The 25,018-nt window shown below is 38.9% G+C and overlaps 1 protein-coding gene across 1 annotated transcript; it reads left to right on the top strand.

Moving 5' to 3' along the window:
- The first annotated feature begins 93 nt into the window (after positions 1–93).
- On the top strand, positions 94–24,908 carry vps52 (VPS52 subunit of GARP complex). Its single transcript, XM_055219257.2, has 20 exons — positions 94–340; positions 833–917; positions 1,277–1,329; positions 2,027–2,102; positions 3,990–4,057; positions 4,516–4,691; positions 4,826–4,976; positions 8,101–8,201; positions 8,458–8,590; positions 10,334–10,391; positions 10,743–10,876; positions 11,318–11,473; positions 11,647–11,765; positions 16,058–16,181; positions 18,104–18,199; positions 18,276–18,383; positions 18,477–18,542; positions 19,845–19,956; positions 24,278–24,396; positions 24,482–24,908. The coding sequence occupies exons 1-20, from the start codon at positions 254–256 to the stop codon at positions 24,626–24,628; spliced, it is 2,169 nt and encodes a 722-aa protein (XP_055075232.2). The 5' UTR covers positions 94–253; the 3' UTR covers positions 24,629–24,908.
- Positions 24,909–25,018: the final 110 nt, after the last annotated feature.

Here is a 25,018-nt window from a genome sequence, read left to right as displayed (position 1 = left end):
TTCCGTCACTGTGTACGTACCTTTCTTTTATTGTTCTGACAGAAGCATTAACTGATGGAGACGTGTTACATGTGCATCTAACCTAAATATTGTAATTCAGTACACATTTGAAAATGTTTACTTAAAATAATTTTCTTTAGTATTTTATAGTCTAAAACAAATGAGTAAAAATTGGTTGTAATTTCTGTGGAACTAATATCAGCAGAACGCAATTGCTGACGGGATTTGTAGTATTTCATGGACTACAGACGCGATGGCGGAATCGCGGGTCGCTGAATCGATTCATATAAACGCAGCTCTTGATTCGGTGTCTAGTGCGATGGCTTATTTACAGACTGAGGTAAAAGATTTCATTCATTTCGTATCCGTGTAGTATTGTATTAAACGGAACATGTTTAAAACGCGTAGACACACAACACAGTTGAACCCAGCTGTCATTATAATGCATTGCAAAGGTCTGTTTACTGACCGCGACAGGGCATTATCACACACAAAAGTACCTTCATATGTCATGTCAGATATATAACACAGTTCTCACGTCTTTTTTTTGTTTATTTATCATTTGATTATTTGTAATTTACGTGTTTGTTTAAAATGTCTGTCGCTCAGAACAATGTTTAGTAAAGCCACAGTTTTACACGGTGTTTCAGGGGATGAGTACGATAGATAACGTTATAGATTATGAAGAAGGTATTTTAACATACAGTATAAACACCTTATCCTTAAACATATCAGTATTTGTGAGCGTAATTTTTACTGTATGTATGCCTAAAACTGGAAGTGCAGCTCTTGTCAGCAGAAGTTTTTGGTTGATGTCTTGATGTGTTGGTAGAAATCACAATCGGATGATCTTCCTCCTCTTCACCTGGGCGATCTGGACCTCACCACAGACGAGTTCATTCTGGATGAGGTGGACAGTAAGTCTTTAGAAGTACTGAACCTTTTTCACTTCAAGGCCCAAAACAAAATTTGAACCCAACAGTGTGCTAAACCCTGGCATGACTAGACATACATTCATTACAAAATAAGAAATGTATAGATTTTTGGTTTTTTATCTTATTTTAATGCCTTTTTGGCCTTATTTTTAATAATTTTAAGTAATATTAAAGTGCCAGACAGATCCAATATCGAAAATTACCTGAATTTCAGTGTGTAATCTGTTGAGGACCCCCTGCGGGTCCCGGCCCCCAGGTTAAGAAATAATATGTTATTGAATTATTGATATCTAAGGGAAGTGGAGTTGTTGGATGAAAACATTTGTTTATTCTCTTCACAGTTCACATTCAAGCAAATCTTGAGGATGATCTTGTAAAGGAGGCTCTGAAGACAGTGAGATGCATTTATATTTCTGTGTGCGATAGGACTGCACAATATTGAAAAACATGCGATGTAAAATATTAATGATAGTTCTATTTAAAAAAAAAATGAAAGAAAAGGGAAAGCTCTAATTAATAGAATAGCTCTATTAAAGAAAGAAAGAAGTTATTCTAGAATGAGTTTGTAGGTAACTACATCTTCATGGAAAATGAAGTGGTTGTAAAGAGCAACTTGGGCTTTGCATTTTTCATATGGCAAATTAACTGTTGTGCTTATCATTTTGTCATGTACATGCAACAAACACTGGGAAAATAAAAACAATAGGTTCAATAAAGGTCTAGATGTTATAATGTTAATGTTACACCAACAATGAATCTGTACTAAGTTCTTGACAATAACTGCTAAACAAGGCTTTACCACCAGGATGCATCGTAAGTTCGTGTACCACCTGGTGTTTCGCCTTTTATCACAAGACACCCTCTGCTGGGGTTGGCCCACCTCAGGTTGATTAAGCCTGGGTGTGTGTCAGATGGTTAGGTACTCGCCTTAGCAGACCAGTTGGCATAACTAATAATCATCAATAATAATATGAACTCAATTATTACATGTATACGGTTACCTTATTACACAGAATGTGACTTGTGCAGCCCTAGTGTATGATGTCATCATCTGTGATCTTTAATGTGGTAATGCTGTTGTTGTTGTATAGGGTGTGGACCTGCGACAGTACTCCAAACAAGTGGAGACAGAACTGCAGCACATTGAACAGGCATCAATCAAAGACTGTATCCATCCACACTTTACTCTCTTCTTACACTAAACAATCTGACAAAAACATGTCTGCATCACATTTCACTCGAAATAAAAAACACAAGAAATAATCTTTTGCAGAAGCTAAGTGAAACTAGGTTTAGGACTATAACTTTTTGTTGCATTGAAACATCATTTCTTAAAATAAGTTTTTCTCCCTATATTCTTATTACTGTACTACTGTTAGTCTGGATGTGTTTTGTGATTCTGACTATTTTCAGTGGTAATAATCTTGCATTACCGTAAATGCACCCATTTGCTAAACGTTATACAGTTGTTTATAAAATTGTAATCAGCACAACACAAATACCTTACAATTTCAGTTATATATTGATTCTTTGCATTGCGGTATTTTAAGTTAAGTTGATTTTTAAAATAAAAATGTCCTAATTCTCCTTAAGCCCGGGATACACTGCGCGGTTATTGGCTGTCCCAGACGAAAGATTGCCATCGGTGGTCCTATGTCGTACAGTGAGAGACGGACATTTTCTCGGTCTTGCGCCTAAAGATACGATAGGTTTCTGACAGTGTCAGAAATTCAGCATGATCACCGCACAGTGTGTTTGCTGCTACGACCTGCGCACTGGTATTTGTTTACCACGAGCGCATGCTGGTGATGTCGCGCTAACGTGTGGCGCAGCCGGCGAATCTTCTGTGTCATCATTGTACAGTCTACATGCCTGTTGTACCCGAGTTTAAGCGATCCATGTCGCACAGTGTGATAAGCTAATGATCTTATAGGAGGGCAAAAATCCCGCAGTGTATTCCGGGCTTTAGGCCAAGTATGGTTTCTTTTCCTTTATTTTGATTTAGTGTGGGTGACGAATATCTTATATTCTGTATCTGTTATTCAAGTATAATTTCTCTTGTCTGTTTTAAGCATTAATATCTAAAGAATGTAAAGCATTTAACTCTTTCCCCGCCAGCGTTTAAAAAAAAAAGTTGCCAGACATTTTTCATGATTTTCACAAAAGTTTAATGCCTTTCTGAAAATGTTCTTGTTTAAATATATAAACAAACAATATATCAAATGAAAGAACAGACCCTCTGCTTTCAAACAAACAAACAAAACACCTGTTTCCTCCTACCTTCATTAGTTCTCTTTTATCACCTCTCATATATGGGTAGGTTTCTTTAAAAACACCCAATTTTGAACAAAAAGCTGAGATAATTAAATTTTTGTGAAGGACTTTTGATAGAGAGCAGATGCAGAGCGATCTTTAAAACATACACTGAGTTCTTTCTCTTTCACGTTGGCGCTACTTCCGCGTTATACAAGTTGCGGAAGTGCGCCACCTGGTGGATTTTCTCGTCATTGGCAGGAAAGCATTTCTCTTAAAGCAACACTAAAGAGTTTTTGCTCTTTGCTCCCCCTACAGGTTGGAAGCAGAATTGTTCATTATCACTGTCTTAAATAATTGAGCCTACTGCAGCATAGCTGGCTCTGATTGGATTGTAGGTCTGCCGTAAAGCAAGTTTTTGTAGTTTTCACTCGAACTACAGGACTGCGACCCGACGGTTGGAAACTTCTTTAGTGCGGTTTTGGCCGATAGAGGGCTGCAAAGCGAATGTGAAAGTGCCGTTCACCCTGTTTCGAGTGGAAGAACGACTGAAACTTTTTGGAAACGTTAGTGTTGCTTTAATTGACAAGTTATCTTGCGATTTCTGTGAGTTATCTCGTCAATGGCGGGGAAAGAGTTAAGGATCAAGTAACACTTTGTTTCACAGTTAACATGCAAAGTTTGTTGTGCTAGGACATGGTGAGAGAAAGTACCATAAACTAGTTTAACCGGGATGAGCAATTAAGATGTAATGAAAAGTTGTTATGATTACGGAAAAAGCCTTGACCTCAGCTGGTGTAGATATTAAGGAGAGTCAAAACATTGCCTCTTTACACAACCAGATCACAGCCTGTGACTCTATACTGGAGGTGAGTGTAGTCAAGCTAGGGCTGGAATGATTAATCGCGATTCATACTAAAAATACCCATCTGAATCGATCTGAATGTTATGCACAGCCCTTTTATGTATTATGGCTCATTGATCAGTAGGAAGTCCTTATCAATCTAAAATCACTGTGAGTATGAGTTGTTTATAACATAAACATGTTGAAAAGCATAAATCGTCAAACATAAATAATCATTATAAATATTCTTTATTATCATGATGGTGGTGCATATTGAGTTTTGCATGAGAGCGCCTTCTGGCTTTTGAATGTACTGGCATTTAACAATAATTCATTGAGAAGCATAGCAGACATAATTGCACGATTAATCGTCCCAGCCCTAAGTCAAGGGTCACACGTACGGATTTCACACCATTGTCACTCAAATACACAAACAATCCATTTCTATAATATCAAACTGAGATTCGGTTTCTTTCTCTCCAGCGTATGGAGGGTATGTTGAGCAGTTTTCAGAGTGACCTGTCATCTATCAGCAGTGAAATCCAAACACTACAGCAGCAGTCTGTCAGTATGAACATGAGACTAAAGAACAGGCAGGCCGTCCGTAGTCAGCTTAGCCAGCTGGTGGATGAACTGGTCGTTCCCAGCACCATGATCGCGTAAGGATTAAGTGTGTTTATTATGAGGCAATGCTTACTTTTTCCCTGGATATGAGAAGAAGAGTGTATATAACTTTGTGTGTGTGTGTGTGTGTGTGTGTGTGTGTGTGTGTGTGTACGTGTGTGTGCTGCAGTGTGATTTTGGACAGTCCTGTCACAGAGCAGGAGTTTCTGGAACAACTTCATGAACTCAATAACAAGATCAACTTTGCTAAAGAGCTCAGCTTCAGAGAGACCCTTGCCTGCTCAGACATACAGGACATCGTAGATCGCCTCAAAATCAAAGTAAGAATGAATGTTTGGTAGAAGATGGTTAAAGGTGAATTCTGTCATTTTTGTCCCTCCACCACAGGTGTCTCCAGCCCTACTGGTGAGCTACTGTCCTGCAGATTTGAGCTCCAACCCCAATCAAACACAGCTGAAGCAACTAATCAGTACTAAATAGTAGTCAAAATTAGATTTAGTATGTCCCATCTCTGTTAAAGTGCCCATCTTATGACTGCTTTTCCACAAGTTAAATAGGTGTATGAGTTCCATCAAACATGTTTAAAAAGTTGTTTGATCGAAATAGCTTGTAGGAAAAGATTGTTACCCATCTCTAGTAGCCTCTGTTTTAGTGCATTTCAGATTGTGCTGTTTTGAGGTGGTCATTACATATTTATGAGCTGCTGCTCCTTTGATCACGCCCCACTACTAACATCATGTGCGCATGCTCAGTGGTATCGTGAGCAGTACAGACCATACTGTGTTATTTTTATAGATTATTATTAACGGTTTATGTTGCCAACAGACAAATCAAGCAAAAAAGTATCACTAATAAGTACACTCCAGGAGAAGAAACGCATGACACACAATGATTCCAGAGTAAATTATGATGTAGCAGTCTCAACAATACACTCGTTTTCCCTGGACAATGCTAACATATTCCCGTTATTTTTCAAACGCATTATTTTCACAAATGACAGAAATTTAGACCCAGCGGGGGATGTATACTGCTTGTGGACTGCGTGCTAATTGCTAGAAGCTAGCGGGAGGTCCGGACCGTATCTTGGGAAAGTGATAGAGACTCGGGGGTATGTTAGCCTCGTCAGAAAAGCCGGGTCGGTAAGGCCTGGTCTCGGTTAGTTTGGCAAAACACTTTTAGTTTGGCAAAGCACTATTACTTAGTTCATGTAGAATTGTAAAATAAAGCCGTACATTTTTTTTTTTTACTTTCGAAACCACGCTGCAAACTATCTAGCCTGCAAAAAATATCTATATAGCCTACTGTCTAAACAATATTATTCCTATTGCTATAGACGGTTTCATCGGACGCACGTGATACACGTCTGGCTTCGAACCTTACTTCCGGTTTTGTTTTTCTAATGGTTTGACTAGTTGCTAAACTGATCTCTTGAACAAATGCCTCGTCGAAAATAACAAATGTTTTGGTTTCCTAGGTAATCTATGTGTTGTTTTTTTTTGCTTGTTATATAAATAACCTACGTTTAAAGAAACTTTGTTGTTATTTATTCTTAGCGGAGTTTACCGGAAGTTACGTGCGACAGCTGCTTGTTTATGTTGTTACTGCTGAAACCGTCTATACATTTAAAAGGTATAATTAGTATAGTATAGTCTCTGTTTTGAGATACAGATGCTCTAGCATCATAAATGTAGTTTGTGACTGAAGATGACAACATGCAAAATATAACGTGACTTCTTACCTGTTTTGATATATCGATCGCGAATCGAATCAAGTCTGTTTCAGATGTGTGAATAATCCATGAAAGTACAAAAAAATCCAATGACCATTTTTGTCCACAAATGCGTATAATCCGTGAAATATAGATACGTAGTCTGTTGTTTACATCAGATTTCGCATGAACGTCTTATCGCCTACAATCTGAGGACTATTTGCATAGTAACACACTGTATATAAGACTACTCCGGGTTCCAATAAGCACGCGTTAAAACTTTGTTTTTAAAAGTAGGCGGGAGTATAATCCATAATATCCAAATAGCGCTGTTATTTCCGTGAGACATGATAACAGCATAGAGCAGTGTTTCTCAAACTTTTTCAGGCCAAGGACCACTTTATCTTCCAATTTATTTCTGAGGATCACCTAACAGAATCCCACTCTAACACGCCCCCAAAAAACAACAAAATAAGAATGATAAGCTAAATTTAAGTTTAATATGCAACTGTTTCAAGTCAAAAAAACTATTTTTTATACACAAATGCAATGCTATGTTCAGAAATTATTATATGAATTTTATTTCATTTAAAAAAGTGTGAAATGAGTTGCAGCTTAATATGAACAGCAAACTGCACATGCGCAAAAAAACTACTATAACATAAACATACTATAACAGCCTAGGTCCCACTTAATGTCATTCCAAAGAGCCATTAGTTTAAAACTGAGGTGCTGGGTATGAAGTCTGGTAACAATGAAAAAAAAATCCCCTTAATGTCCAAAATCACTGAAATTACAGGGATTTTACACATTTTAAACAAAAACTAGTACATTACAAAACTAATAGATCTGTGGATTGTTAGCTGCTTTCAGTTGACACTTGATCTTTTCTTTTGACTCCTCTTTGGTTTAGCCACCGATCCATATTTTACGTTATTAAAACAGAATGGCAAGAACTGATATCACAGTTTCGCAAGTGCATTAAAAAACTACTTAAATAAGTGACTATTTTGTATAAACACTTGCCTAGTTTATGTCATCTTTTGGCGGACCACTGGGGAGGTTTGGCGGACCACTAGTGGTCCGCGGACCACACTTTAAGAATTACTGGCATAGAGGGTATCAGCGAAGTGACTGGTCTGTGCTCTCTCTAGCTACCTGGTGGGGGGAGACCTGCGAGTGGGGTGGTGGGCATGAAGATTCAAACAGAATGTGACGAAATGGCTAGTTACGTCACAACGGCGCTGAGTTTAAACTCGTGCAATCTGAGATTCAAGGCAGAGGACATTCAGAAACGTGTATCTCACTCAAAACAGCATGGATGGATTTTTTTTCCAAGTTTGTATGCGTGTGGGAGCAACAGAGACACAAATGAACACCACAAAACCCAGAAAAAGTGAGTTTTTCATAATATGGGCACTTTAAAGAATTCAAATGTCCATACCTTCCCATAACAAAAACTGTACATACTTTTAGGGCATAGTAGGCGAATTGGGATGCAGGCAAGGTTGCTTGATAATTACAGACAGGTGTGTTGAAACTAAAGTCTGCAGGACAGTAGCTTACCAGGTGAAAACTAACAAAAACAGTGACTGTTTTCAAAGAGACGTAAAATATTGGTTTATGTTAATATTTAAATTATTTGGTTATGTGAGAAAAAGAAAGAGTGTTAGTATTTAAGTGTAGGAAATCCCTTGTTTAATGTCTACTTTACTTCATCTACTTTGTTTTAAAAGGCAGTCTCAAAGATCCGTGAGTTTATTCTGCAGAAGATTTACTCGTTCAGAAAGCCTATGACCAACTATCAAATCCCCCAGAACACATTGCTCAAATACAGGTACTAAAGTACTCGCTACTAAAAAACACACAGCACATTCTTTTATTTACAAATTAGTAACCCTGAATGTAAGCATTAAATATAGTGGCTGCCCTTAGCCAATTGTTTTAATGTTTTTTTTCTCCATTTCGTCATTTTCTTATTTCTGTTGCCTGAGATGCACAATGCTGACCAATACGGAGTCAGCTTATTAAAAAATATATTATTATTATTATTATTATTATATATGTGTTTGTATGTTTCTGGTTATATGCAGGTTCTTCTATCAGTTCCTCTTGGCTAATGAGAGGTCAGTTGCTAAAGAGATCCGGGATGAGTACGTGGACACCATGAGCAAAATCTACTTCAGTTACTTTAAGTCATACAGCGGTAGACTGCTAAAAGTGCAGGTGAGACATGATGAATGATGTTTTTCACGGACGCAGTTACACAAAAATTCTGCCTCAAAGCCTCGTTAAATTCCTATGACGCGCACTATACGCGCAGAGATCTGATTCACACGGACCGTTGTTCAATGTTCAGAAAGCACATCATAGCGCGTGATACATTTTGAATTTATTTGGCGCGATGGCGGATAGTAAATATGTCCATAAACGGCAGAGAAAGAATGTCTAAAGTTTGGGATCATTACATTCTTATTCAGCATCTGAACCGAAAACATCCACTGCTGTTTCACCAAGCGTCGCTGAATCAAGGTAACGTAGCTTTCGCTGATTTTAATCCCATACTGTATTTGTAGCGATGTCGTTATGCGGTTTGACTAGATATGATGTTTAGCTTTGATGTTTTAAGAAGTAAACGTATTCACGTTCAATTGCAAGAGAGTATAGCTTAAAAAAGGACCACATCATGCATGCACCATCGTATCTCTCACGCTAGTCAAACCGATCGCGCAATGCATCACATATGCTTGAACTTTTATGTAGCCGCAACAATAATTTCAGCATGCATTCACTGTATACACCGGGACGCAATGCAAGTGATGCAAACCAAATGCAGCCTTCTATTGAAAATGAATGTATGTATTTCTGCCGTACCACACTGCAATGAAGCAACTGAATGTCTGACTGGGGTGTCACTCTTCCTCACGCACAGAACGCGTGCACACACACACACAAACACAGGTGCACGTACGCGCACACACACAGGTTGTTACCATAGCAAATAGGCTTACCCCAGAAACTATATATTATTTAGTAGCCTAATGATAAATGCTGCAGGTGTAGAAATGTACATAAACCAGATATTTACTTTAATGTCAGGGCTAGATTACAGCATGAAACTTGTTGTGCATATTAATAAATTAAAGTGCTTAATTGTTGGCACTGGCACTTATAAACACTAAATGGGTAAAAATTTAATTAATTGGCTTATTTTTTTGGAGCCAAATGTCAATACCTCTGTTTTTTTTTTAGAAATAAAAGCCAAATGCTTGAACATTTTACAGCCACGTCATTTTCGTTATGCATTATTTGTTTTGGTTGTTTAAAAACACAAAAATGTATCCGATTTTCTCGATTAAATGATCGATTCAATGCTAGATTAATCGATTACAAAAAGAATCGATAGCTGCAGCCCTAACGGAGTTACAGGCAGTATTTTGTCACTAACACACACAGCGAATGTGTAAGTCTGAACATGCTCAAAAATTATAAATATTGATAATCTGAGTGTGTCTTCTTTAATGTAACAAAACAAAAGAGAGTTTATTTATGTTTGGATAATAATAACGTAACAGCCCATTAATACTCGATAGCAAAAGAGAATCTGTGGAGTCTGTGCCTTTATAGACATTTAGATTCTTTATTATTAAACTATAGGACAAGGTCCGAATACACAAATAAAAAAATTCTGCATGTGAAGTGTATAGACAACTTTTGTATCAAAAATACATGTAATATTAAACATTTGAAAGAGAGGATAAATGAAATGAAACTATGAGCACACCATGATATTTCACATTTAACTTCAGACTTATTCTGCCCTACATGTCCTTTGATAAAAGCCAGCTTACAAAATGGTCATCAGACGTATCTCTTGTGTTTTTATCACAAGAATTTAACATACCTATAAAAACACTTAATGAAACAAAACTGTTTTTAGATTCATGTGTATTTCTTTCTTTCTGCCAGTATGAAGATGTTGCAGACAAGGATGATCTAATGGGGGAGGAGGACACAGCCAAAAAAGATATCCTTTATGCACGCTTGATGAAAGTCTCATAAAGTATTAGCATACATACTTCAGGGACACTATCTTCAGGTCTAAAGACACACCAACTAAGAGCTGAAATCAACATCACCAGAGAAGTGTGTTTTTGTTTGAGAGCGAAATTTAAGTTTTTTTTTTAGCTTCCCGTTGAACTCGTTACGCCTCCAGGAGCTCAGCTTTTCTATGGAAAATGTTGGTACAGCTGGTCTGTGTTTTATAAATCTGACCAAAATAAAGACTCTTCAGAGATATGAAAGGTGTAATACTAAGTACTTAAGATTAACATGATATGAGCAAAAGCGTGTTATGTGATCTTTAACAACAGTGCAGGTTTTTTCTCGAAACCATCTTTGAAGAGCAGGAACACGATCTTTACTCTTGGTCAGCGGGGTGCAGTTTTGAGTCCTGTGGAGCTGGAGGGTCCCATACTGATCCCACACGCCGCTCAGAAAGGAGAATGCAGAGTAAGACATCACTGTCAAATCAAACTAGCATTACTCATCTCATCTGGAGGACAAAATACATCTACTGTAGAGAGGACTGTTTATGATATATTGTATGATGATTTGGATGACTTTGGCCCCCCCAGTACATTAGAGAAAAACACACAAGTGTTCACAAGTCCCTGACAAACAGCACCTTTCCGTGAGGAGACCGATGGATCTGGTTATTATTTTGAGTCTTGTAAAACTGCAGTACCTGGAGTTCATGGTCTGTTAGAAATGAGCCATATAAGAAACACAAAGACTACACTACTTGCTTTATTCTCAACACATTATTTTGAAGATATGCTTGATATTCCTAGGCAGCATCTCTTATTTATCAAGGAGGGAAATCATAAGACATCAGGTTATAAAATAAATTAAGTTATTTTTACCCATGCCTCTTTCTCTTTTTCTGTCAGATACCCGTATGAAACACTCTTCCGCAGTCAACATTACGCTCTCTTGGATAACGGCTGTCGAGAATTCCTTTTCTTGTCTGACTTCTTTATGGTGGCAGGAAACTCGGGGTTGGATCTGTTCAACAGCGTTATGGGAAAAACCCTCAGCATGTTCCTGGTACAGTCATGCCATGCCATTACAAAGACCAATATCTCAAGAGATGTCTTTAAAAGTATTGTGATTCTGTGGCATTTCATTTTATACTTGAACCAAAACAAGGATACGGTGTATACCTGTTAAAATAACCAACACAAAGTTTTAATGTTTGTTTAATTTCTCTTGGCCTGCAGAAGAATCTGGCGACGTACTTGACGGACTGTTACGACAGTATTGCAGTGTTTCTTTGCATTCATATCATCCTGCGCTTCAAAGCCATCACAGCCAAGAGAAATGTTCCTGCGCTTGACAAGTCAGTCTCTGGGTCTTTAAATCAGACACAATCTTTACCACACAATCCACCGCTGTCAATGATGTTTATGTAGAGGCAGACTGACAGCGACATAAGCTTCATTTTGTGTGTATTTCATTAATAAATGTTGCTTAGAGGCCAATTTGTATAAAATAGCAACATGGGTCAACTTCTCTGTCCTCGCATCCTGTGGAGCTAAGATGCTATGAAAAGAAATGAGGATGAACGAGTTGAGTAGCCCTCTTGTGACGCTGAAACTGTGGACAACATCATTACCCATGGACTCGTGCATGTAGGAGGTATCCAAACTACCTCCTAAATGCACGAGTCCATGGGTAATGATGTCGTCAACAGTGTCAGCGTCACAAGAGGGCTGCTCAACACAATTTAATATTTATAGATTTTTGATGTTTGTATACTGTTGTATCTTGTTTACTAAAGATCCTCACATCATGAAGCAGAAGACACCCAAAAACAAATGACATTTGATGTTATTGGTGTGCCACCATATTTAAATTGTCCATATAAAAATTAACATGATGAACTATTTTTTTAAAGATACAAGTAACAGATAATGTAATAATGAAACTTGAACTTTGAATTTGTTGAACTTATTTACTTAAAGGAATATTCAATTTTCTTGGGGGAAAAATCCAGATAGTTTGCTCACCACCATGTCATCCAAAATGTTGATGTCTTTCTTTGTTCAGTCGAGAGGAAGTTGTGTTTTTTGAGGGGAACATTGCAGGATTTTTCTCATTTTGATGGACTTTAATAGACACCAACAATTAACACTTAACTCAACACGTAACAGTTTTTTTCAACGGAGTTTCAAAGAACTATTAACAATCCCAAACGAGGCATAAGGGTCTTATCTAGCAAAACGATTGTCATTTTTGACAGGGAAAATGACAGATATACACTTTTAAAGGACAACTTCTCCTCTGGATCCGGTCCAGCGCGACCTAACGTAAATGCGTAGTGATGTAGGGAGGTCACGTGTTACATATATAAAACGCACATTTGCGGACCATTTTAAACAATAAACTGACACTAAATAAGACATTAATTAGTATCATTCCACATACAACAACGTCAGAACGGTCCTCTATCTTTACACTTGTAAACACTGGGGCGTAGTTTCGCGTTCGTCCTCTGTGACCTCTTGACGTCATGGCGTATTGCGTGGGGTCGCGCTGGCGCATCACGACCGGATCTCGACGAGAAGTTGTGTTTTAAAAGTGTATATTTGTTGTTTTTCTGGTCAAAGATGACGGTCGTTTTGCTGGATGAGACCCTTGTGCCTGGTTTGGAATTGTTTGTGGTCCTTTGAAGCTCCGTTGAAAAAAACTGTTACGTGTTGAGTTAAGTGTTAATTGTTGGTGTCTATTAAAGTCCATTTAAAATGAGAAAAATCCTGCAGTGTTTTCCTCGGAAAACATAATTTCTTCTCGAGAGGGACATCGACATTTTGGATGACATGGTGGTGGGTAAATTATCTGGATTTTTCTTTTAAGAAAATGGAATATTCCTTTACTGTTAATGTGAATACCATCAACTTAATACAGTGAGGAAAATTGTCATGTTGGAAGACCCAGCCTCGACCCATCTTCAATGCTGTAACTGAGGGAAGGAGGTTGTTCCCCAAAATACAGTGAAGTCGCCCTGTCCCATGTGCAGAAAAACACCCCCAAAGCATGATGCTACCACCCCCATGCTTTACAGTAGGGATGGTGTTCTTGGGATGGTACTCATCATTCTTCTTCCTTCAGACATGTTTAGTGGAATTATGAGCAAAAACACAAGACCATATTATGTAAGAACCCTCATACACATTGATATGTAAACGAGTGCTTGATGACCAGTATGGCCATTGTTGATTTCTGAAAAGCATGATTTTTATTGAGTTAAACATTCACTGACGTTCACTACATTATGGTAGAAATGTTGTCTTATAGCGATGAAGCATCTAATGAGAATCCTAGTTCTGGAGAGACTATGCTGAATAGTGGGCGATATGCCCCATTTTGAGATTGTCCTATCGTCAGCCTGTGAGATCGGCGATACACGATAGTATCGGGGGGCGGGGCAGTAGTTTACTAATTTTTTTTCTTTTTTACTTATTATGACAAGTCACTTGATTGGTGGACAAAAAAGAACAAGAGCAACAACGTCATGACCGCAACCTTCTTAAAACTGATGCTATTAATCCAAGCGCGTCATCAGGCGCTCTAAAATGTCCTGCGTGCCAGGGAATGAGACTCGCTGGTTTTAACCCTCTGCGCACTAACCAAGCGTGCCGCACAAGCCCTAAAAAGTGAAGCCAAAACGTCTCGATCGCCCCCCAGTGACCGGTCCCAGTATAGGTTATAAAGCCCGCCTCCCCATGTTATGCAATGGGACTTGAGACCAACTAAAAAAATTAATTACACTTCAATTATCTTTTTTCCGAAGCTGGTTTCTGTCCTTTCCTGTAGTTTTTATCACGCTGATGTAAATTCAAATGTTTGTTTTTAAAATAGGTTTGTGTTTAGTTAGTTATTTAATGATATAAAAACGGTGGCGTCACGTCATGATTGACAGCTGTGATATCGTGTGATATGCGCATTCTACGAAAGCGAGGGCGGGGGTTTTGACTTCGCGCCTTCCCTTCCTGCTCACTACTGCGCATGACTGGTCCCGAAATCGCTATTGCGCAGACTCAAGACCCAAGATGTCAGCGCCATATCGGGCAACTGGCGGCTTCACTTTTCACCAATGGAAGAGAGCAAACAGGCGTCGTCCATCTTTTTTACAGTCTATGGCACTAACAGCCTCTCTGGTGCAAGGAAATGTCAAAGCTAGGGTTGCTCAATTATGGGAAAAAGTGGAATTATGAGCAAAAAGTTCTATTTTGTTCTCATCTGACCACATGACTTTCTCCCATGACTCCTCTGGATCATCCAAATGGTCATTGGCAAACTTAAGACGGGCCTGGACATGTGCTGGTTTAAGCAGGGGAACCTTCCCTGCCATGCATGATTTCAAACCATGCATCTTAGTGTATTACCAACACTACCCTTGGAAACAGTCGTCCCTGCTCTTTTCAGGTCATTGACCAGCTCCTCCCGTGTAGTTCTGGGCTGATTTCTCACCTTTCTTAGACTCTTTGAGACCCCACGAGGTGAGATCTTGCATGGAGCCCCAGTCCGAGGGAGATTGACAGTTTAGCTGCTTCCATTTTCTAATGATTGCCCCAACAGTTGACCTTTTTTCACCATGCTGCTTGGCAATTTCCCCGTAGCCCTTTTCAGCCTTGTGGAGGTGTATAATTTTGTGTCTAGTGTCTTTGGACAGCTCTTTGGTCTTGACCATGTTAGTAGTTGGATTCTTACTGATTGTATGGGGTGGACAGGTGTCTTTATGCAGCTAACAACCTCAAACAGGTGCATCTAATTTAGGATAATAAATGGAGTGGAGGTGGACATTTTAAAGGCAGACTAAGGGGCCAGTCACACCAAAAGCGTTTATGGCAGTTGCAGGCGCCTTTTTTGAATGATATTCTATGGGCAGGGCGCGCTTGCGCGCTGTTTATGCGCGCCGAGTGCCTTGCGGTTTTTTTGCCGCCCGCCGCGCACGCGTTTTTGAAGGAACGCTGACAGCGGAGAAGCGCCCGACGTCATTCGCGTCTTTCCATTGTCCAATCGAATGAGGGCAGAGGCGGGCCTTACGTTGTGGTGAGGGAAGTTTACAGTTGCTTTGAAGAACCGGACTCCACTCGCTCACTCTCTCCTGCGTGTTTGTGCACCTCTCATCCTCAAACAAGGTCAGAGCAAGCGCCCTCTTTTTAAAGTTTCTGCTTATATGACAGTTAACAGCAAAAGAGCGCTCACGCTTCAATATTTGATTGACAAGACATTTGATTCGGTGGTCGCTTAGCAATATGAAAAGCCGCGTCTCACTGCTCTTTTTTTTTAAAGGCAGTGCGTCGCGCCTTGCGTTTGCAAGCGTTTAAAGTGCTTTTGGTGTGACTGGCCCCTAACAGGTCTTTGAGGGTCAGAATTCTAGCTGATAGACAGGTGTTCAAATACTTATTTGCAGCTGTATCCTACAAATAAATTGTTACAAAATTGTGATTTCTGGTTAAGATTATGTCTCTCACAGTGGACATGCACCTACGATGACAATTTCAGACCTCTCCAGCTTGCAAAATAGCAGGGTGTTCAAATACTTATTTTCCTCACTGTATAAAGCTTTTTGTAATTGATGTGTCTTAGATAAAATATTTAGTTTTTTGTGTTTGTGGGCTGCAGGTACTGGGAAGCTGTGCTGGAATTGTTGTGGCCGAGATTTGAGCTCATTTTGGAGATGAATATCCAAAGCATTCGAAACACTGACCCACAGAAACTGGGAGTACTGGACACAAGACCACATTATGTAAGAACCTTCATACACATTGATATATAAACTAGTGCTTAATGACCAGTATGGCCATTGTTGATTTCTGAAAAGCATGATTTTTATTGAGTTAAACATTTACTGACGTTCACTACATTATGGTAGAAATGTTGTCTTATAGCGATGAAGCATCTAATGAGAATCTTAGTTCTGGAGAGACTATGCTGAATAGTGTTGGGCGATATGCCCCATTTTGAGATCGTCCTGTCGTCAGCCTGTGAGATCGGCGATACACGATAGTATCGGGGGGCGGGGCAGTAGTTTACTCGTTTTTTTTTCTTTTTTACTTATTATGACAAGTCACTTGATTGGTGGACAAAAAAAGAACAAGAGCAACAACGTCATGACCGCAACCTTCTTAAAACTGATGCTATTAATCCGATCGCATCATCAGGCGCTCTAAAATGTCCTGCGTGCCAGGGAACGAGACTCGCTGGTTTTAACCCTCTGCGCACTAACAGCCTCTTTGGTGCAAGGAAATGTCAAAGCTAGGGTTGCTCAATTATGGGAAAAATCATAATCCTGATTGTTTAACATGATTACTTAATGACTGTAAAAGCATGCACCTGCGCACACAAATGCGCACGCACATACAAACAATTCAATGCATTTGTTTAGTGCTGTTGCAGAAGGCTACACATGTCAAGCAGTGGTGCTTTCAGAGGTGCCTTTTTAAACACATCAGTCCAGCGAAACGCAATCACGTTTTAAACACAATCATATTTTAAACATGAGGGATGTATTGCTACAACTCCTTGAAATGCATATCATACTACCTAGTGATCTGACTTCGGGCAGAGCGCAGCTCTCTGCACGTCCGCGAGAGTGAGAGAGGCGCCAATATACAGCGGGTTATATTTAAAACAAAAGGGATAGTTTGCCTCAGCTCGCATGAAACGCATTAAACTGAATAAATACATAAGGATTACTACTTTGGTTTACATTTAGTTTTCGGACAGATGCGAGAGCACGTGCATGTGAGACAGAGAGAAGCGCAGCTGCTCATGACGTGCATGAAGAAGGAGTCCAAGACGTGAGCGTTAAGTACAGGTGCGTGCAAGAAGGAATTCTCTCTTTACAAGCTCTCCACGTAAAGTGAAGCCCACAAACCCTCATGTGAGGAAAAGCATGCAATGTGCATGTTAATGTTAAACTATGATAATAATAATAATAACCATTTGCAAACTATCATCTTGACTATCGCCATGAAAGCCTGCCATTGGCGATATGTCTGAAGATCGGCGATACACTATACTATCGTCTATCGGCACAACCCTAATGCTGAAACATGCTGACTTCATGTATAAACATGTTAACTTCATGTTTTGACATTAACAACCATTTAGAACATGTTTAAACTACACGTCTGAGGTCCAGGTTAGATCTGTCAATCTGTTTTAAATGTTAAGGGCATGCAACGTAATGTTGTCCACAAATTTTACTATCTAGTTCTTCATCTACTGAGACTAGAATTTCTGCATCTTAACTCCTCCTTGAGCTTTCAAACCACATCCCACACTTTCCACAAACATTTGAACTGGTCTGAAGAAGTGTGCTATGTCTTTTCTAACAGATCGGATTTCAGAAATCACCAAAATTCCAATCGACTTCAAAAACATGCTATACGTTCTAGACACAGCTACCGAATTTCCTAGGATGTTCTGACTAAAGGGCTCATTATAGTTGTGTGTAGGTCCTATGGCGTATCCGCAACGGAGTCTGTTTTCATATATACTTCTGCATCGTTGTCCGGAATATGGGAGAATGAGGGTTAAATTCAGTGTGCTCACTGCTAGCACCCTTAGTATCACATTTATTTTCCTTTTAGTTTTAGGCTGAAATGTTATCATGCATTTAAATGAGCTGACCTAACTCCTCCGTTTGAATTCCTGTTGGTGTAGATCACGCGACGCTACGCTGAGTTTTCCTCTGCTATTGTCAGCATAAATCAAACGTTTCCTAATGAAAGGACCCACACGCTCCTGGGACAGCTGCAGGTAAGGAGAACAAAAGCTGTGTTTCTTTAAAGAGAAGCATTTCATTGACCTGATCTGAGATTAATCCTGATTTCAGATTGAGGTGGAGAACTTTGTGCTTAAGATGGCAGCTGAATTTCCTTCCAGGCGAGATCAGCTGAGAGTCCTCATCAACAACTATGATATGATGCTGGGCGTTCTCATGGTGCAGTTAAACACAAACATCTTCTGCTTGATGAAGTCTTTCTTCAGTCAGGTCTGTTCAGCAGCTGAAGGTTGGGTGTCTTGTGTGTTACAGGAGAGAGCCGCCGATGACAGTAAAGAAGTGGAGGGCTTTCAGCAGCTGCTGCTGGCCAGAACGCAGGTACAACATCCTGAGATTTATGTTATTTATGATAATGGGTTTTATACTGGGAGTCAGTCAGTGGTGAAGGAAACTCTAGTTTGACTTGATTTGGACTCAAATTACTTGAGATTATTAGACTTGTAGATGCCTAAATGCCATTGTCCAATGGCATCTTCTAACCCGATTGACAATTGGATAAAGAAAAGTATTTGGCAAATCGACAATAAAAAGCAATGGGCAAATGCTTTTTAAAACGTAATTTAAATTAGTTATCTATCTACTATTTTATTGTTTTATTTAACTATGTTTTAAATCATGAATTAAAGGTAGGGTAACACATTTTGAAAAATGCTAACGGTAGCCGCCTAGCAATGAAATCCCGATCCCACCCTCAAGTCAAACCGCCATCCAAAGTCACGCCTCTTTCAAAACACATGAACACGCACAGATCAGACGGTCACATCTCATGTCTCATTCACCAGTGAGAAAACTTTGCAGTACAAAGTCGAATAACACTGCCAAAATAACCAAACAACTGGTTTACATCAGAATTAGTTTAAGCACACGTTCGGTTGTGTAGACGTAGTAACTATATCTTTACGCTAATCCGTAAACGAACACAAATTTCATAAGCAACACAATGTTTCATCAAAGTAGAATATCTGAATCCATCTCAATACAAACATATCGCGTACCTACGTTACCAAAATAAACTGTGCAACGACTCTTTCAGACCCTTTGCGTCCTGCAGCTGTTTGCATCTCTTGGTAAAGCAGTAAAGTTACCGATGTTCATTTTGGTTTTTGCTCTTGCTGATCCAGGCAGTTTTTGCTGTTGTTGTTATAAAAGATGCCTTTAGTTTTGTGCCTCCTGTGTAGGTTGTCAATTTAGCAAAAAAGTTTGCTGTTCTCACTGTTTACAGGCAGTAGGTGAGCGCACGTGAACGCGCCGATGACGTATGGTGTCTGCGTGGACTCGCTGCGCGGTGGGCATTCAAATTATGCTTGCGTATGAGGGACAAAAATGGAAACGTCCGTTCGGACCGAAATCTATGATTTGTTGAACATTTTTTGGTTTTACGCCTTTCACAGATGACATAAATTTCTACAAATACATTTAAACAACTTAACACAGTGATTGCTATCAGGATGTAAGGAGACTTTTAACCAGCATAACAAAAAATGTTTCAGGATCAAATCTGTTACCCTACCTTTAAATAAAGAGTTACCCTGATTTGATATCTTGTGTTTTAAGTCAGGGTCAGAAAAATCAATTAATGAGAAATGTATGTTTTATGTATGCCTTGTTTGTGTGTGACAGGAGTTTATAGAGGAGATCCTCTCACCTCCATTCGGAGGAATGATTGCATTTGTAAAGGAAAGTGAGGCACTAATGGAGAAAGGACAACTTGACAAATTAAAAAATGATGAAGGTAAGTGTATTCAGTCTTACTACACAGTTTTGTTTTTGGCTTAATCCAAAGTAATAAACGGTTAAAAATATAACCCAAAAAAATAAACGGTGCTTTAGGGTTGTGCCGATAAACGATAGTATCGTGTATCGACGATCTTCAGCCATATTGCCAATGGCATGCTTTCATGGCGATAGTCATGATTACAGGGCTCGACATTAAGGTTTGTCCGCTTGTCCGGGACAAGTGGATTTTTTGTAGGACAAGTGTAAGAGAAAATTAGTTGTCCGACTGGACAAGTTAAATTTCAATCAATGTTACTTCACGTTATGTGCCGTTAACGACAGAGCAGAACGCGCAGCGCAAACACAGAGCGGAATATTGAACAGAGAGCACGGCACGCCGACACACACGTTTACATGTACTGTCATTGTTACTAATCAAGCGGTGCGCGCATTAAACCTGATCGCCGAACATGTGTGCGTGCTGCGCGACAGCGATTTGAATCTGACAGAGTTCGTCACTGTACATTAAAAATCCCACACGAACATTACAGCGTAAATGCTAGGTTTAAGATTGATTTTATATATATATATATATATATAACAGATAATCTAGATACATTTATTCTAATAAGTTTTAAAACATGGTAATGTTTTGCTTTAGTTTTTTTATGTCAGACATTCATTGAAAAATCATCTATTATTTTGCTTTAATTGCTAGTCCGGGTTTGGTTGAAGGCTACAGTTTGTCCGGTTAGAACAAGTATGTCTCACTCAAAGTATTCAAATCGTTGACTTTATTAAATGTGCATAGATGTGTGGTTAGTATAATGCACGCACACGCACAGTCCACAAAACGCCCTTTGATTTGTATCAATCCTGCTTATTTAAACTATAACTATTTACATTATTGAGACGATCTCCTTTCCCGTTATCATTCACCTGCTCTATTCTCCGACACTGCGCAGACTCTCTAGCGGTACGTTTTGGAACAGTCCATTTCGCACTTAATAACAGGGGTGACCGGATTAGTCCATTTATTAAAGGTGACACTTTTCTACAATCATTGAAATGTGGGAAAAATGAAGAGAAAGGCAGCAGATATAGCATCATTCTTCAGAAAGAGTAACAAGAAGCAGCCAAATGAATCTTAGTAAAATACATTTCAGTGGCCTAAATTCACATTCTTTTTTGGTGTCTATAGTATTTTCAGCAATGGGAGATATAAATCCTGGTTTCAAAGTAAATTTCAAGAGTTTTATTTGATTAAATAGTTTAAAAAAACATGAGGTTGAATTATGACTATAAATTTTATGTTAATCTCAATTCATTTTAATTAAAATTCAAGTATTGTAGCAATTGTATGTTATACATTATTCTGATTAACACACCTACAATACTTAAAAGTATTTTAAGGATGGATGATAGAGATTTTATGTGCCACCAGAGTAACTGCTGTCCCCTGCCTGGCCACCACTGAAAATCCCTTGCTCCGCCACTGATTAGCAAAACACAAAAAATGCATTATATTATAAATCTTTACCCGGACAAGTGACTTTTGTGCATGGACAAGTGAAACACAAATTTACTTGTCCAAAGGACAAGTTGCTCAAAAAGTTAATGTCAAGCCCTGCATGACGATAGTTGGCGAATGGTTATTATTATCATCATAGTTTTACATTAACATCCACATTGCATGCTTTTCCGCAGAGCTTGTAAAGAGAGAATTCCTTATTGCACGTACCTGCACTTAATGCGTGCGTATTGGACTCCTCCTAGATCCAGCCCACCGCGTTACGAGCTGCTGCGTTTCTCTCTGTCTCACGTGCATGCGCTCTCGCGTCTGTCCGAAGTCTAAACATAAACTAAAGTAGTAATAATTAAGTATTTGTTCAGGCATTTGTTGAGGCAAACTTTACTTTTTGTTTAAAATATGACTCGCTGCATATTGGCGCCACTCTCGCGGACGTGCAGAGAGCTGCGCTCTGCCTGAAGTCAGATCACTAGGTATTAATCCTGTTTATGATATGCATTTCAATGAGTTGTAGCAACATGTCCCTCCTGTTTAAAATATGATCACGTTCCGCTGGACCTGTATGTTTAAAAAGGCACCTTTGAGAGCACCACTGCCTGACACGTGTAGCCTTCTGCAACAGAACTAAACAAATGCATTGAATTGTTTGTATGTATGTGCGCGCGCATTTGCAAGTTTTTACAGTTATTAAGTAATTATGGTTTGGGTTTTAATGACGCACTCGCATTAATGGCTTCAGGTTTAAGAAGGTTGCGGTCATGACGGTGTTGCTCTTGTTCTTTTTTGTCCACCCATCAAGTGACAATGAGTAAAAAATGAACATCGCCGATCTCACAGGCTGACGATAGGACGATCTCAAAATGGGGCATATCGGCCAACACTACGGTGCTCGCCTCTCCCATTAGTGCTAAGGCGTTATCACAGCGCTACACAGCAAATACAAACTGACACACAACTTCTGTGTGACGCGCGCCACTGCCTGTATTTTTTAAAGTTGAGCTCAAGTCCTCCCGTCAAACGCTATCAGTTATACAGTAGTTGTTTATGTTCATCGGGTCTGTGACTGATGATGAAGTGCACAGTTTTCAGTATGTCATGCTGGACTGTTATGTGACAGGTGATGACATCACTGAGGCTGGTTTTAGCCCATTGTCATAAGCAGAACAGTGTCTTGCCTGTTGTTTTCATTAAAATGATTGATTGTGTATCATAACTAAACGTTAGGGATGCTCCGATCAGGATTTTTGCAGGCCGATACCGATTTGTTGTCTTTGTGATCGGCCGATACCAATGCCGATTTTTCAAGCTGATATGCAAGCTCTTTGATGACTTTAACTGTTAACATTTTTTCTATATAAAGTAAAAGCACAGATGTTGCCTTTGTTATATTATTTAAAGTAATTAGGTATATTATTGTTTTAATAGAGAATCAAATAAATTAGCACAACAAATATTTCTTCTTCAAAGAGAAATTTAATATGCCTTTAAAATGGCTTATGTCTGCTATAATTAATGAAAATAAAACACTTCAGTCTTAACTGTATGAATTAAATATACACGCATTCGTATGAAGTACAACAGTTCTTTAGTGAAGAGCAGGGAGTGATTTTATTGAAAGATAAATTAGGTTACTGTAGCTTTAAGACGTTAGAGAGATCGCTCTGGTTACATGCACTGATGACAGACTGCTGTGTGTGCACGTGGCAGGTGTACACAGACAAGAGCAGCTGTGAGGAAAATGAAAGTTTAAACTGTCAAAACGCATGCAAATAATAAACTTTCGGCATGAGGATGCAATTGTCCGTGATAGATATGTGTTGTATACACTGTTTGATGGGGATGTGAAGACGCATCACACTGTTGACCGGAGCGTTTCTTCATAGAAAATACACACATATCTCTGTAAAGGCAGAGAGGGAGACTAATGCAAATCTGCACGTCGCACATGAGCAACGGTTTATAAAAATGCTTGCACTACATAAAAGGGTCTCTAATTGCAGCCGTATTCAGAAGCGCTATGATGACAAAAGTAAACAGAAAGATCGGTTCATTAGATCGAGTCATTTAATGACGTTATCTGCGGCCGATCGATCGGAGCATCCCTACTAAACGTGGTATTTACACAGAGTTAATACTTTACTACTGTTTTGCATATCATAGTTTTCTAGCTTACATCAAACCCTAACCCTTTAGATACAAAACCTGTTAAATTAGACTCTGTTAAATAGAACAAAATTAAGAATATTTTGTATTGTTTTATTTTTGACTTGGATTCATAAAATTAAGGACACGAAAAAGTCCAGTATTCAATTCAGTTTTATTTATACAAAATGACACAAGTTCTGTCACAATATGTAAGATTAAAGCCACAATATGTAAGATTTTTGTAATAAAATATTTAAAAACCACTTGCACATTGTGATATATTTCATGCGGTTGTGTACTCACATTATCCCAAAAGTTCCAAAGGATTTGTAAATCCAGAGGAATTTCTGTATTAAGTAATGGCTCGTCCTGTGTCATTGTCGCAGATTGTGCCTTTAATACAATTATTTTTAAAAAATGGTTATCAATAATTATTCTGCGGTTCTCAATATTTGTTCAAAGATTTATTGTATTAGGAAACTGATGTATATGAGATAAGCCATCAGAATTGTAACGACGACTTGTTGTTGAGAAAAATCACAGGTAGTCTGAGAGTCTGTATCATCTGTTGTTTTGGTGTCTGTAGGTTAATTAGATGGAGTTATTAGCTGTTTTTATTCCTCACTGTTGTAACAATGTCTGTCACACGTCTGTTTTTCAGCACGTATCAATCAGTTGGTTCGGGGCTTCTCCAACACATGGAAGCAGTCTGTGGAGGTCCTGAGTCAGGACGTCATGCGTTCCTTTACCAACTTTAAAAATGGAACCAGCATCATCCAGGTAAAACTTCCTGCTGTGCTCAAACCGTGTGTGTGTCTGTGTAAAACATTTCATGCGGTTAACAGTTTTGTCTTCTGTTCACTAGGGGGCGCTGACCCAGCTGATTCAGTATTATCATGGTTTCCATAAGGTCCTCTCCCAGCCCACATTCCGCAGCGTGGCGGCGCGCTCAGAGCTCATCAACCTTCATCATCTGATGGTGGAGGTGAAGAAACACAAACCAAACTTCTGAATAAATCTGATCTCACCTCCGCTAAACTGACCTGAATACTTATACGGTTAATTTTGGGCTTGTATGTCATTTATTCTAAATATGTCCAAGTAATATTATATGATTCAGGTCTTTGTTTCATATGTTTATATTTTTAGTATTTATGTTTCATCAGTACATTTAGAGTCTCAGTTTGTCCTGTATGAATTGCAAAGAGAGAATAAGAGCAGCAGATGCTGTCACTGTGTTTACAATTAAATAAAACATTCTCAAAATAAAATTTAATGTCAAAACTCAAAAAGTCTTTCATTGACAGAAAACATGATAAAAAATAAGCCAAACGTGAAAATTTCAGTCCGATAGCCTTTGAGAATTGAGGCGATCATAAGGTCACTTGTGAAACTGAACGTG

Source organism: Misgurnus anguillicaudatus, chromosome 20 (assembly GCF_027580225.2).
Source record: "Misgurnus anguillicaudatus chromosome 20, ASM2758022v2, whole genome shotgun sequence".
Taxonomy (NCBI): Eukaryota; Metazoa; Chordata; class Actinopteri; order Cypriniformes; family Cobitidae; genus Misgurnus; species Misgurnus anguillicaudatus.
This window is presented reverse-complemented; position numbering and strand designations above follow the sequence as displayed.

Excerpts from the sequence above, each read along its gene's own strand:
- vps52 (XM_055219257.2), top strand. The coding sequence starts at position 254 with ATGGCGGAATCGCGGGTCGCTGAATCGATTCATATAAACGCAGCTCTT. Across the intron at positions 4,058-4,515 it reads CCTGTGACTCTATACTGGAG|CGTATGGAGGGTATGTTGAG; the intron begins GTGAGTGTAGTC and ends CTTTCTCTCCAG. Across the intron at positions 8,591-10,333 it reads GTAGACTGCTAAAAGTGCAG|TATGAAGATGTTGCAGACAA; the intron begins GTGAGACATGAT and ends TCTTTCTGCCAG.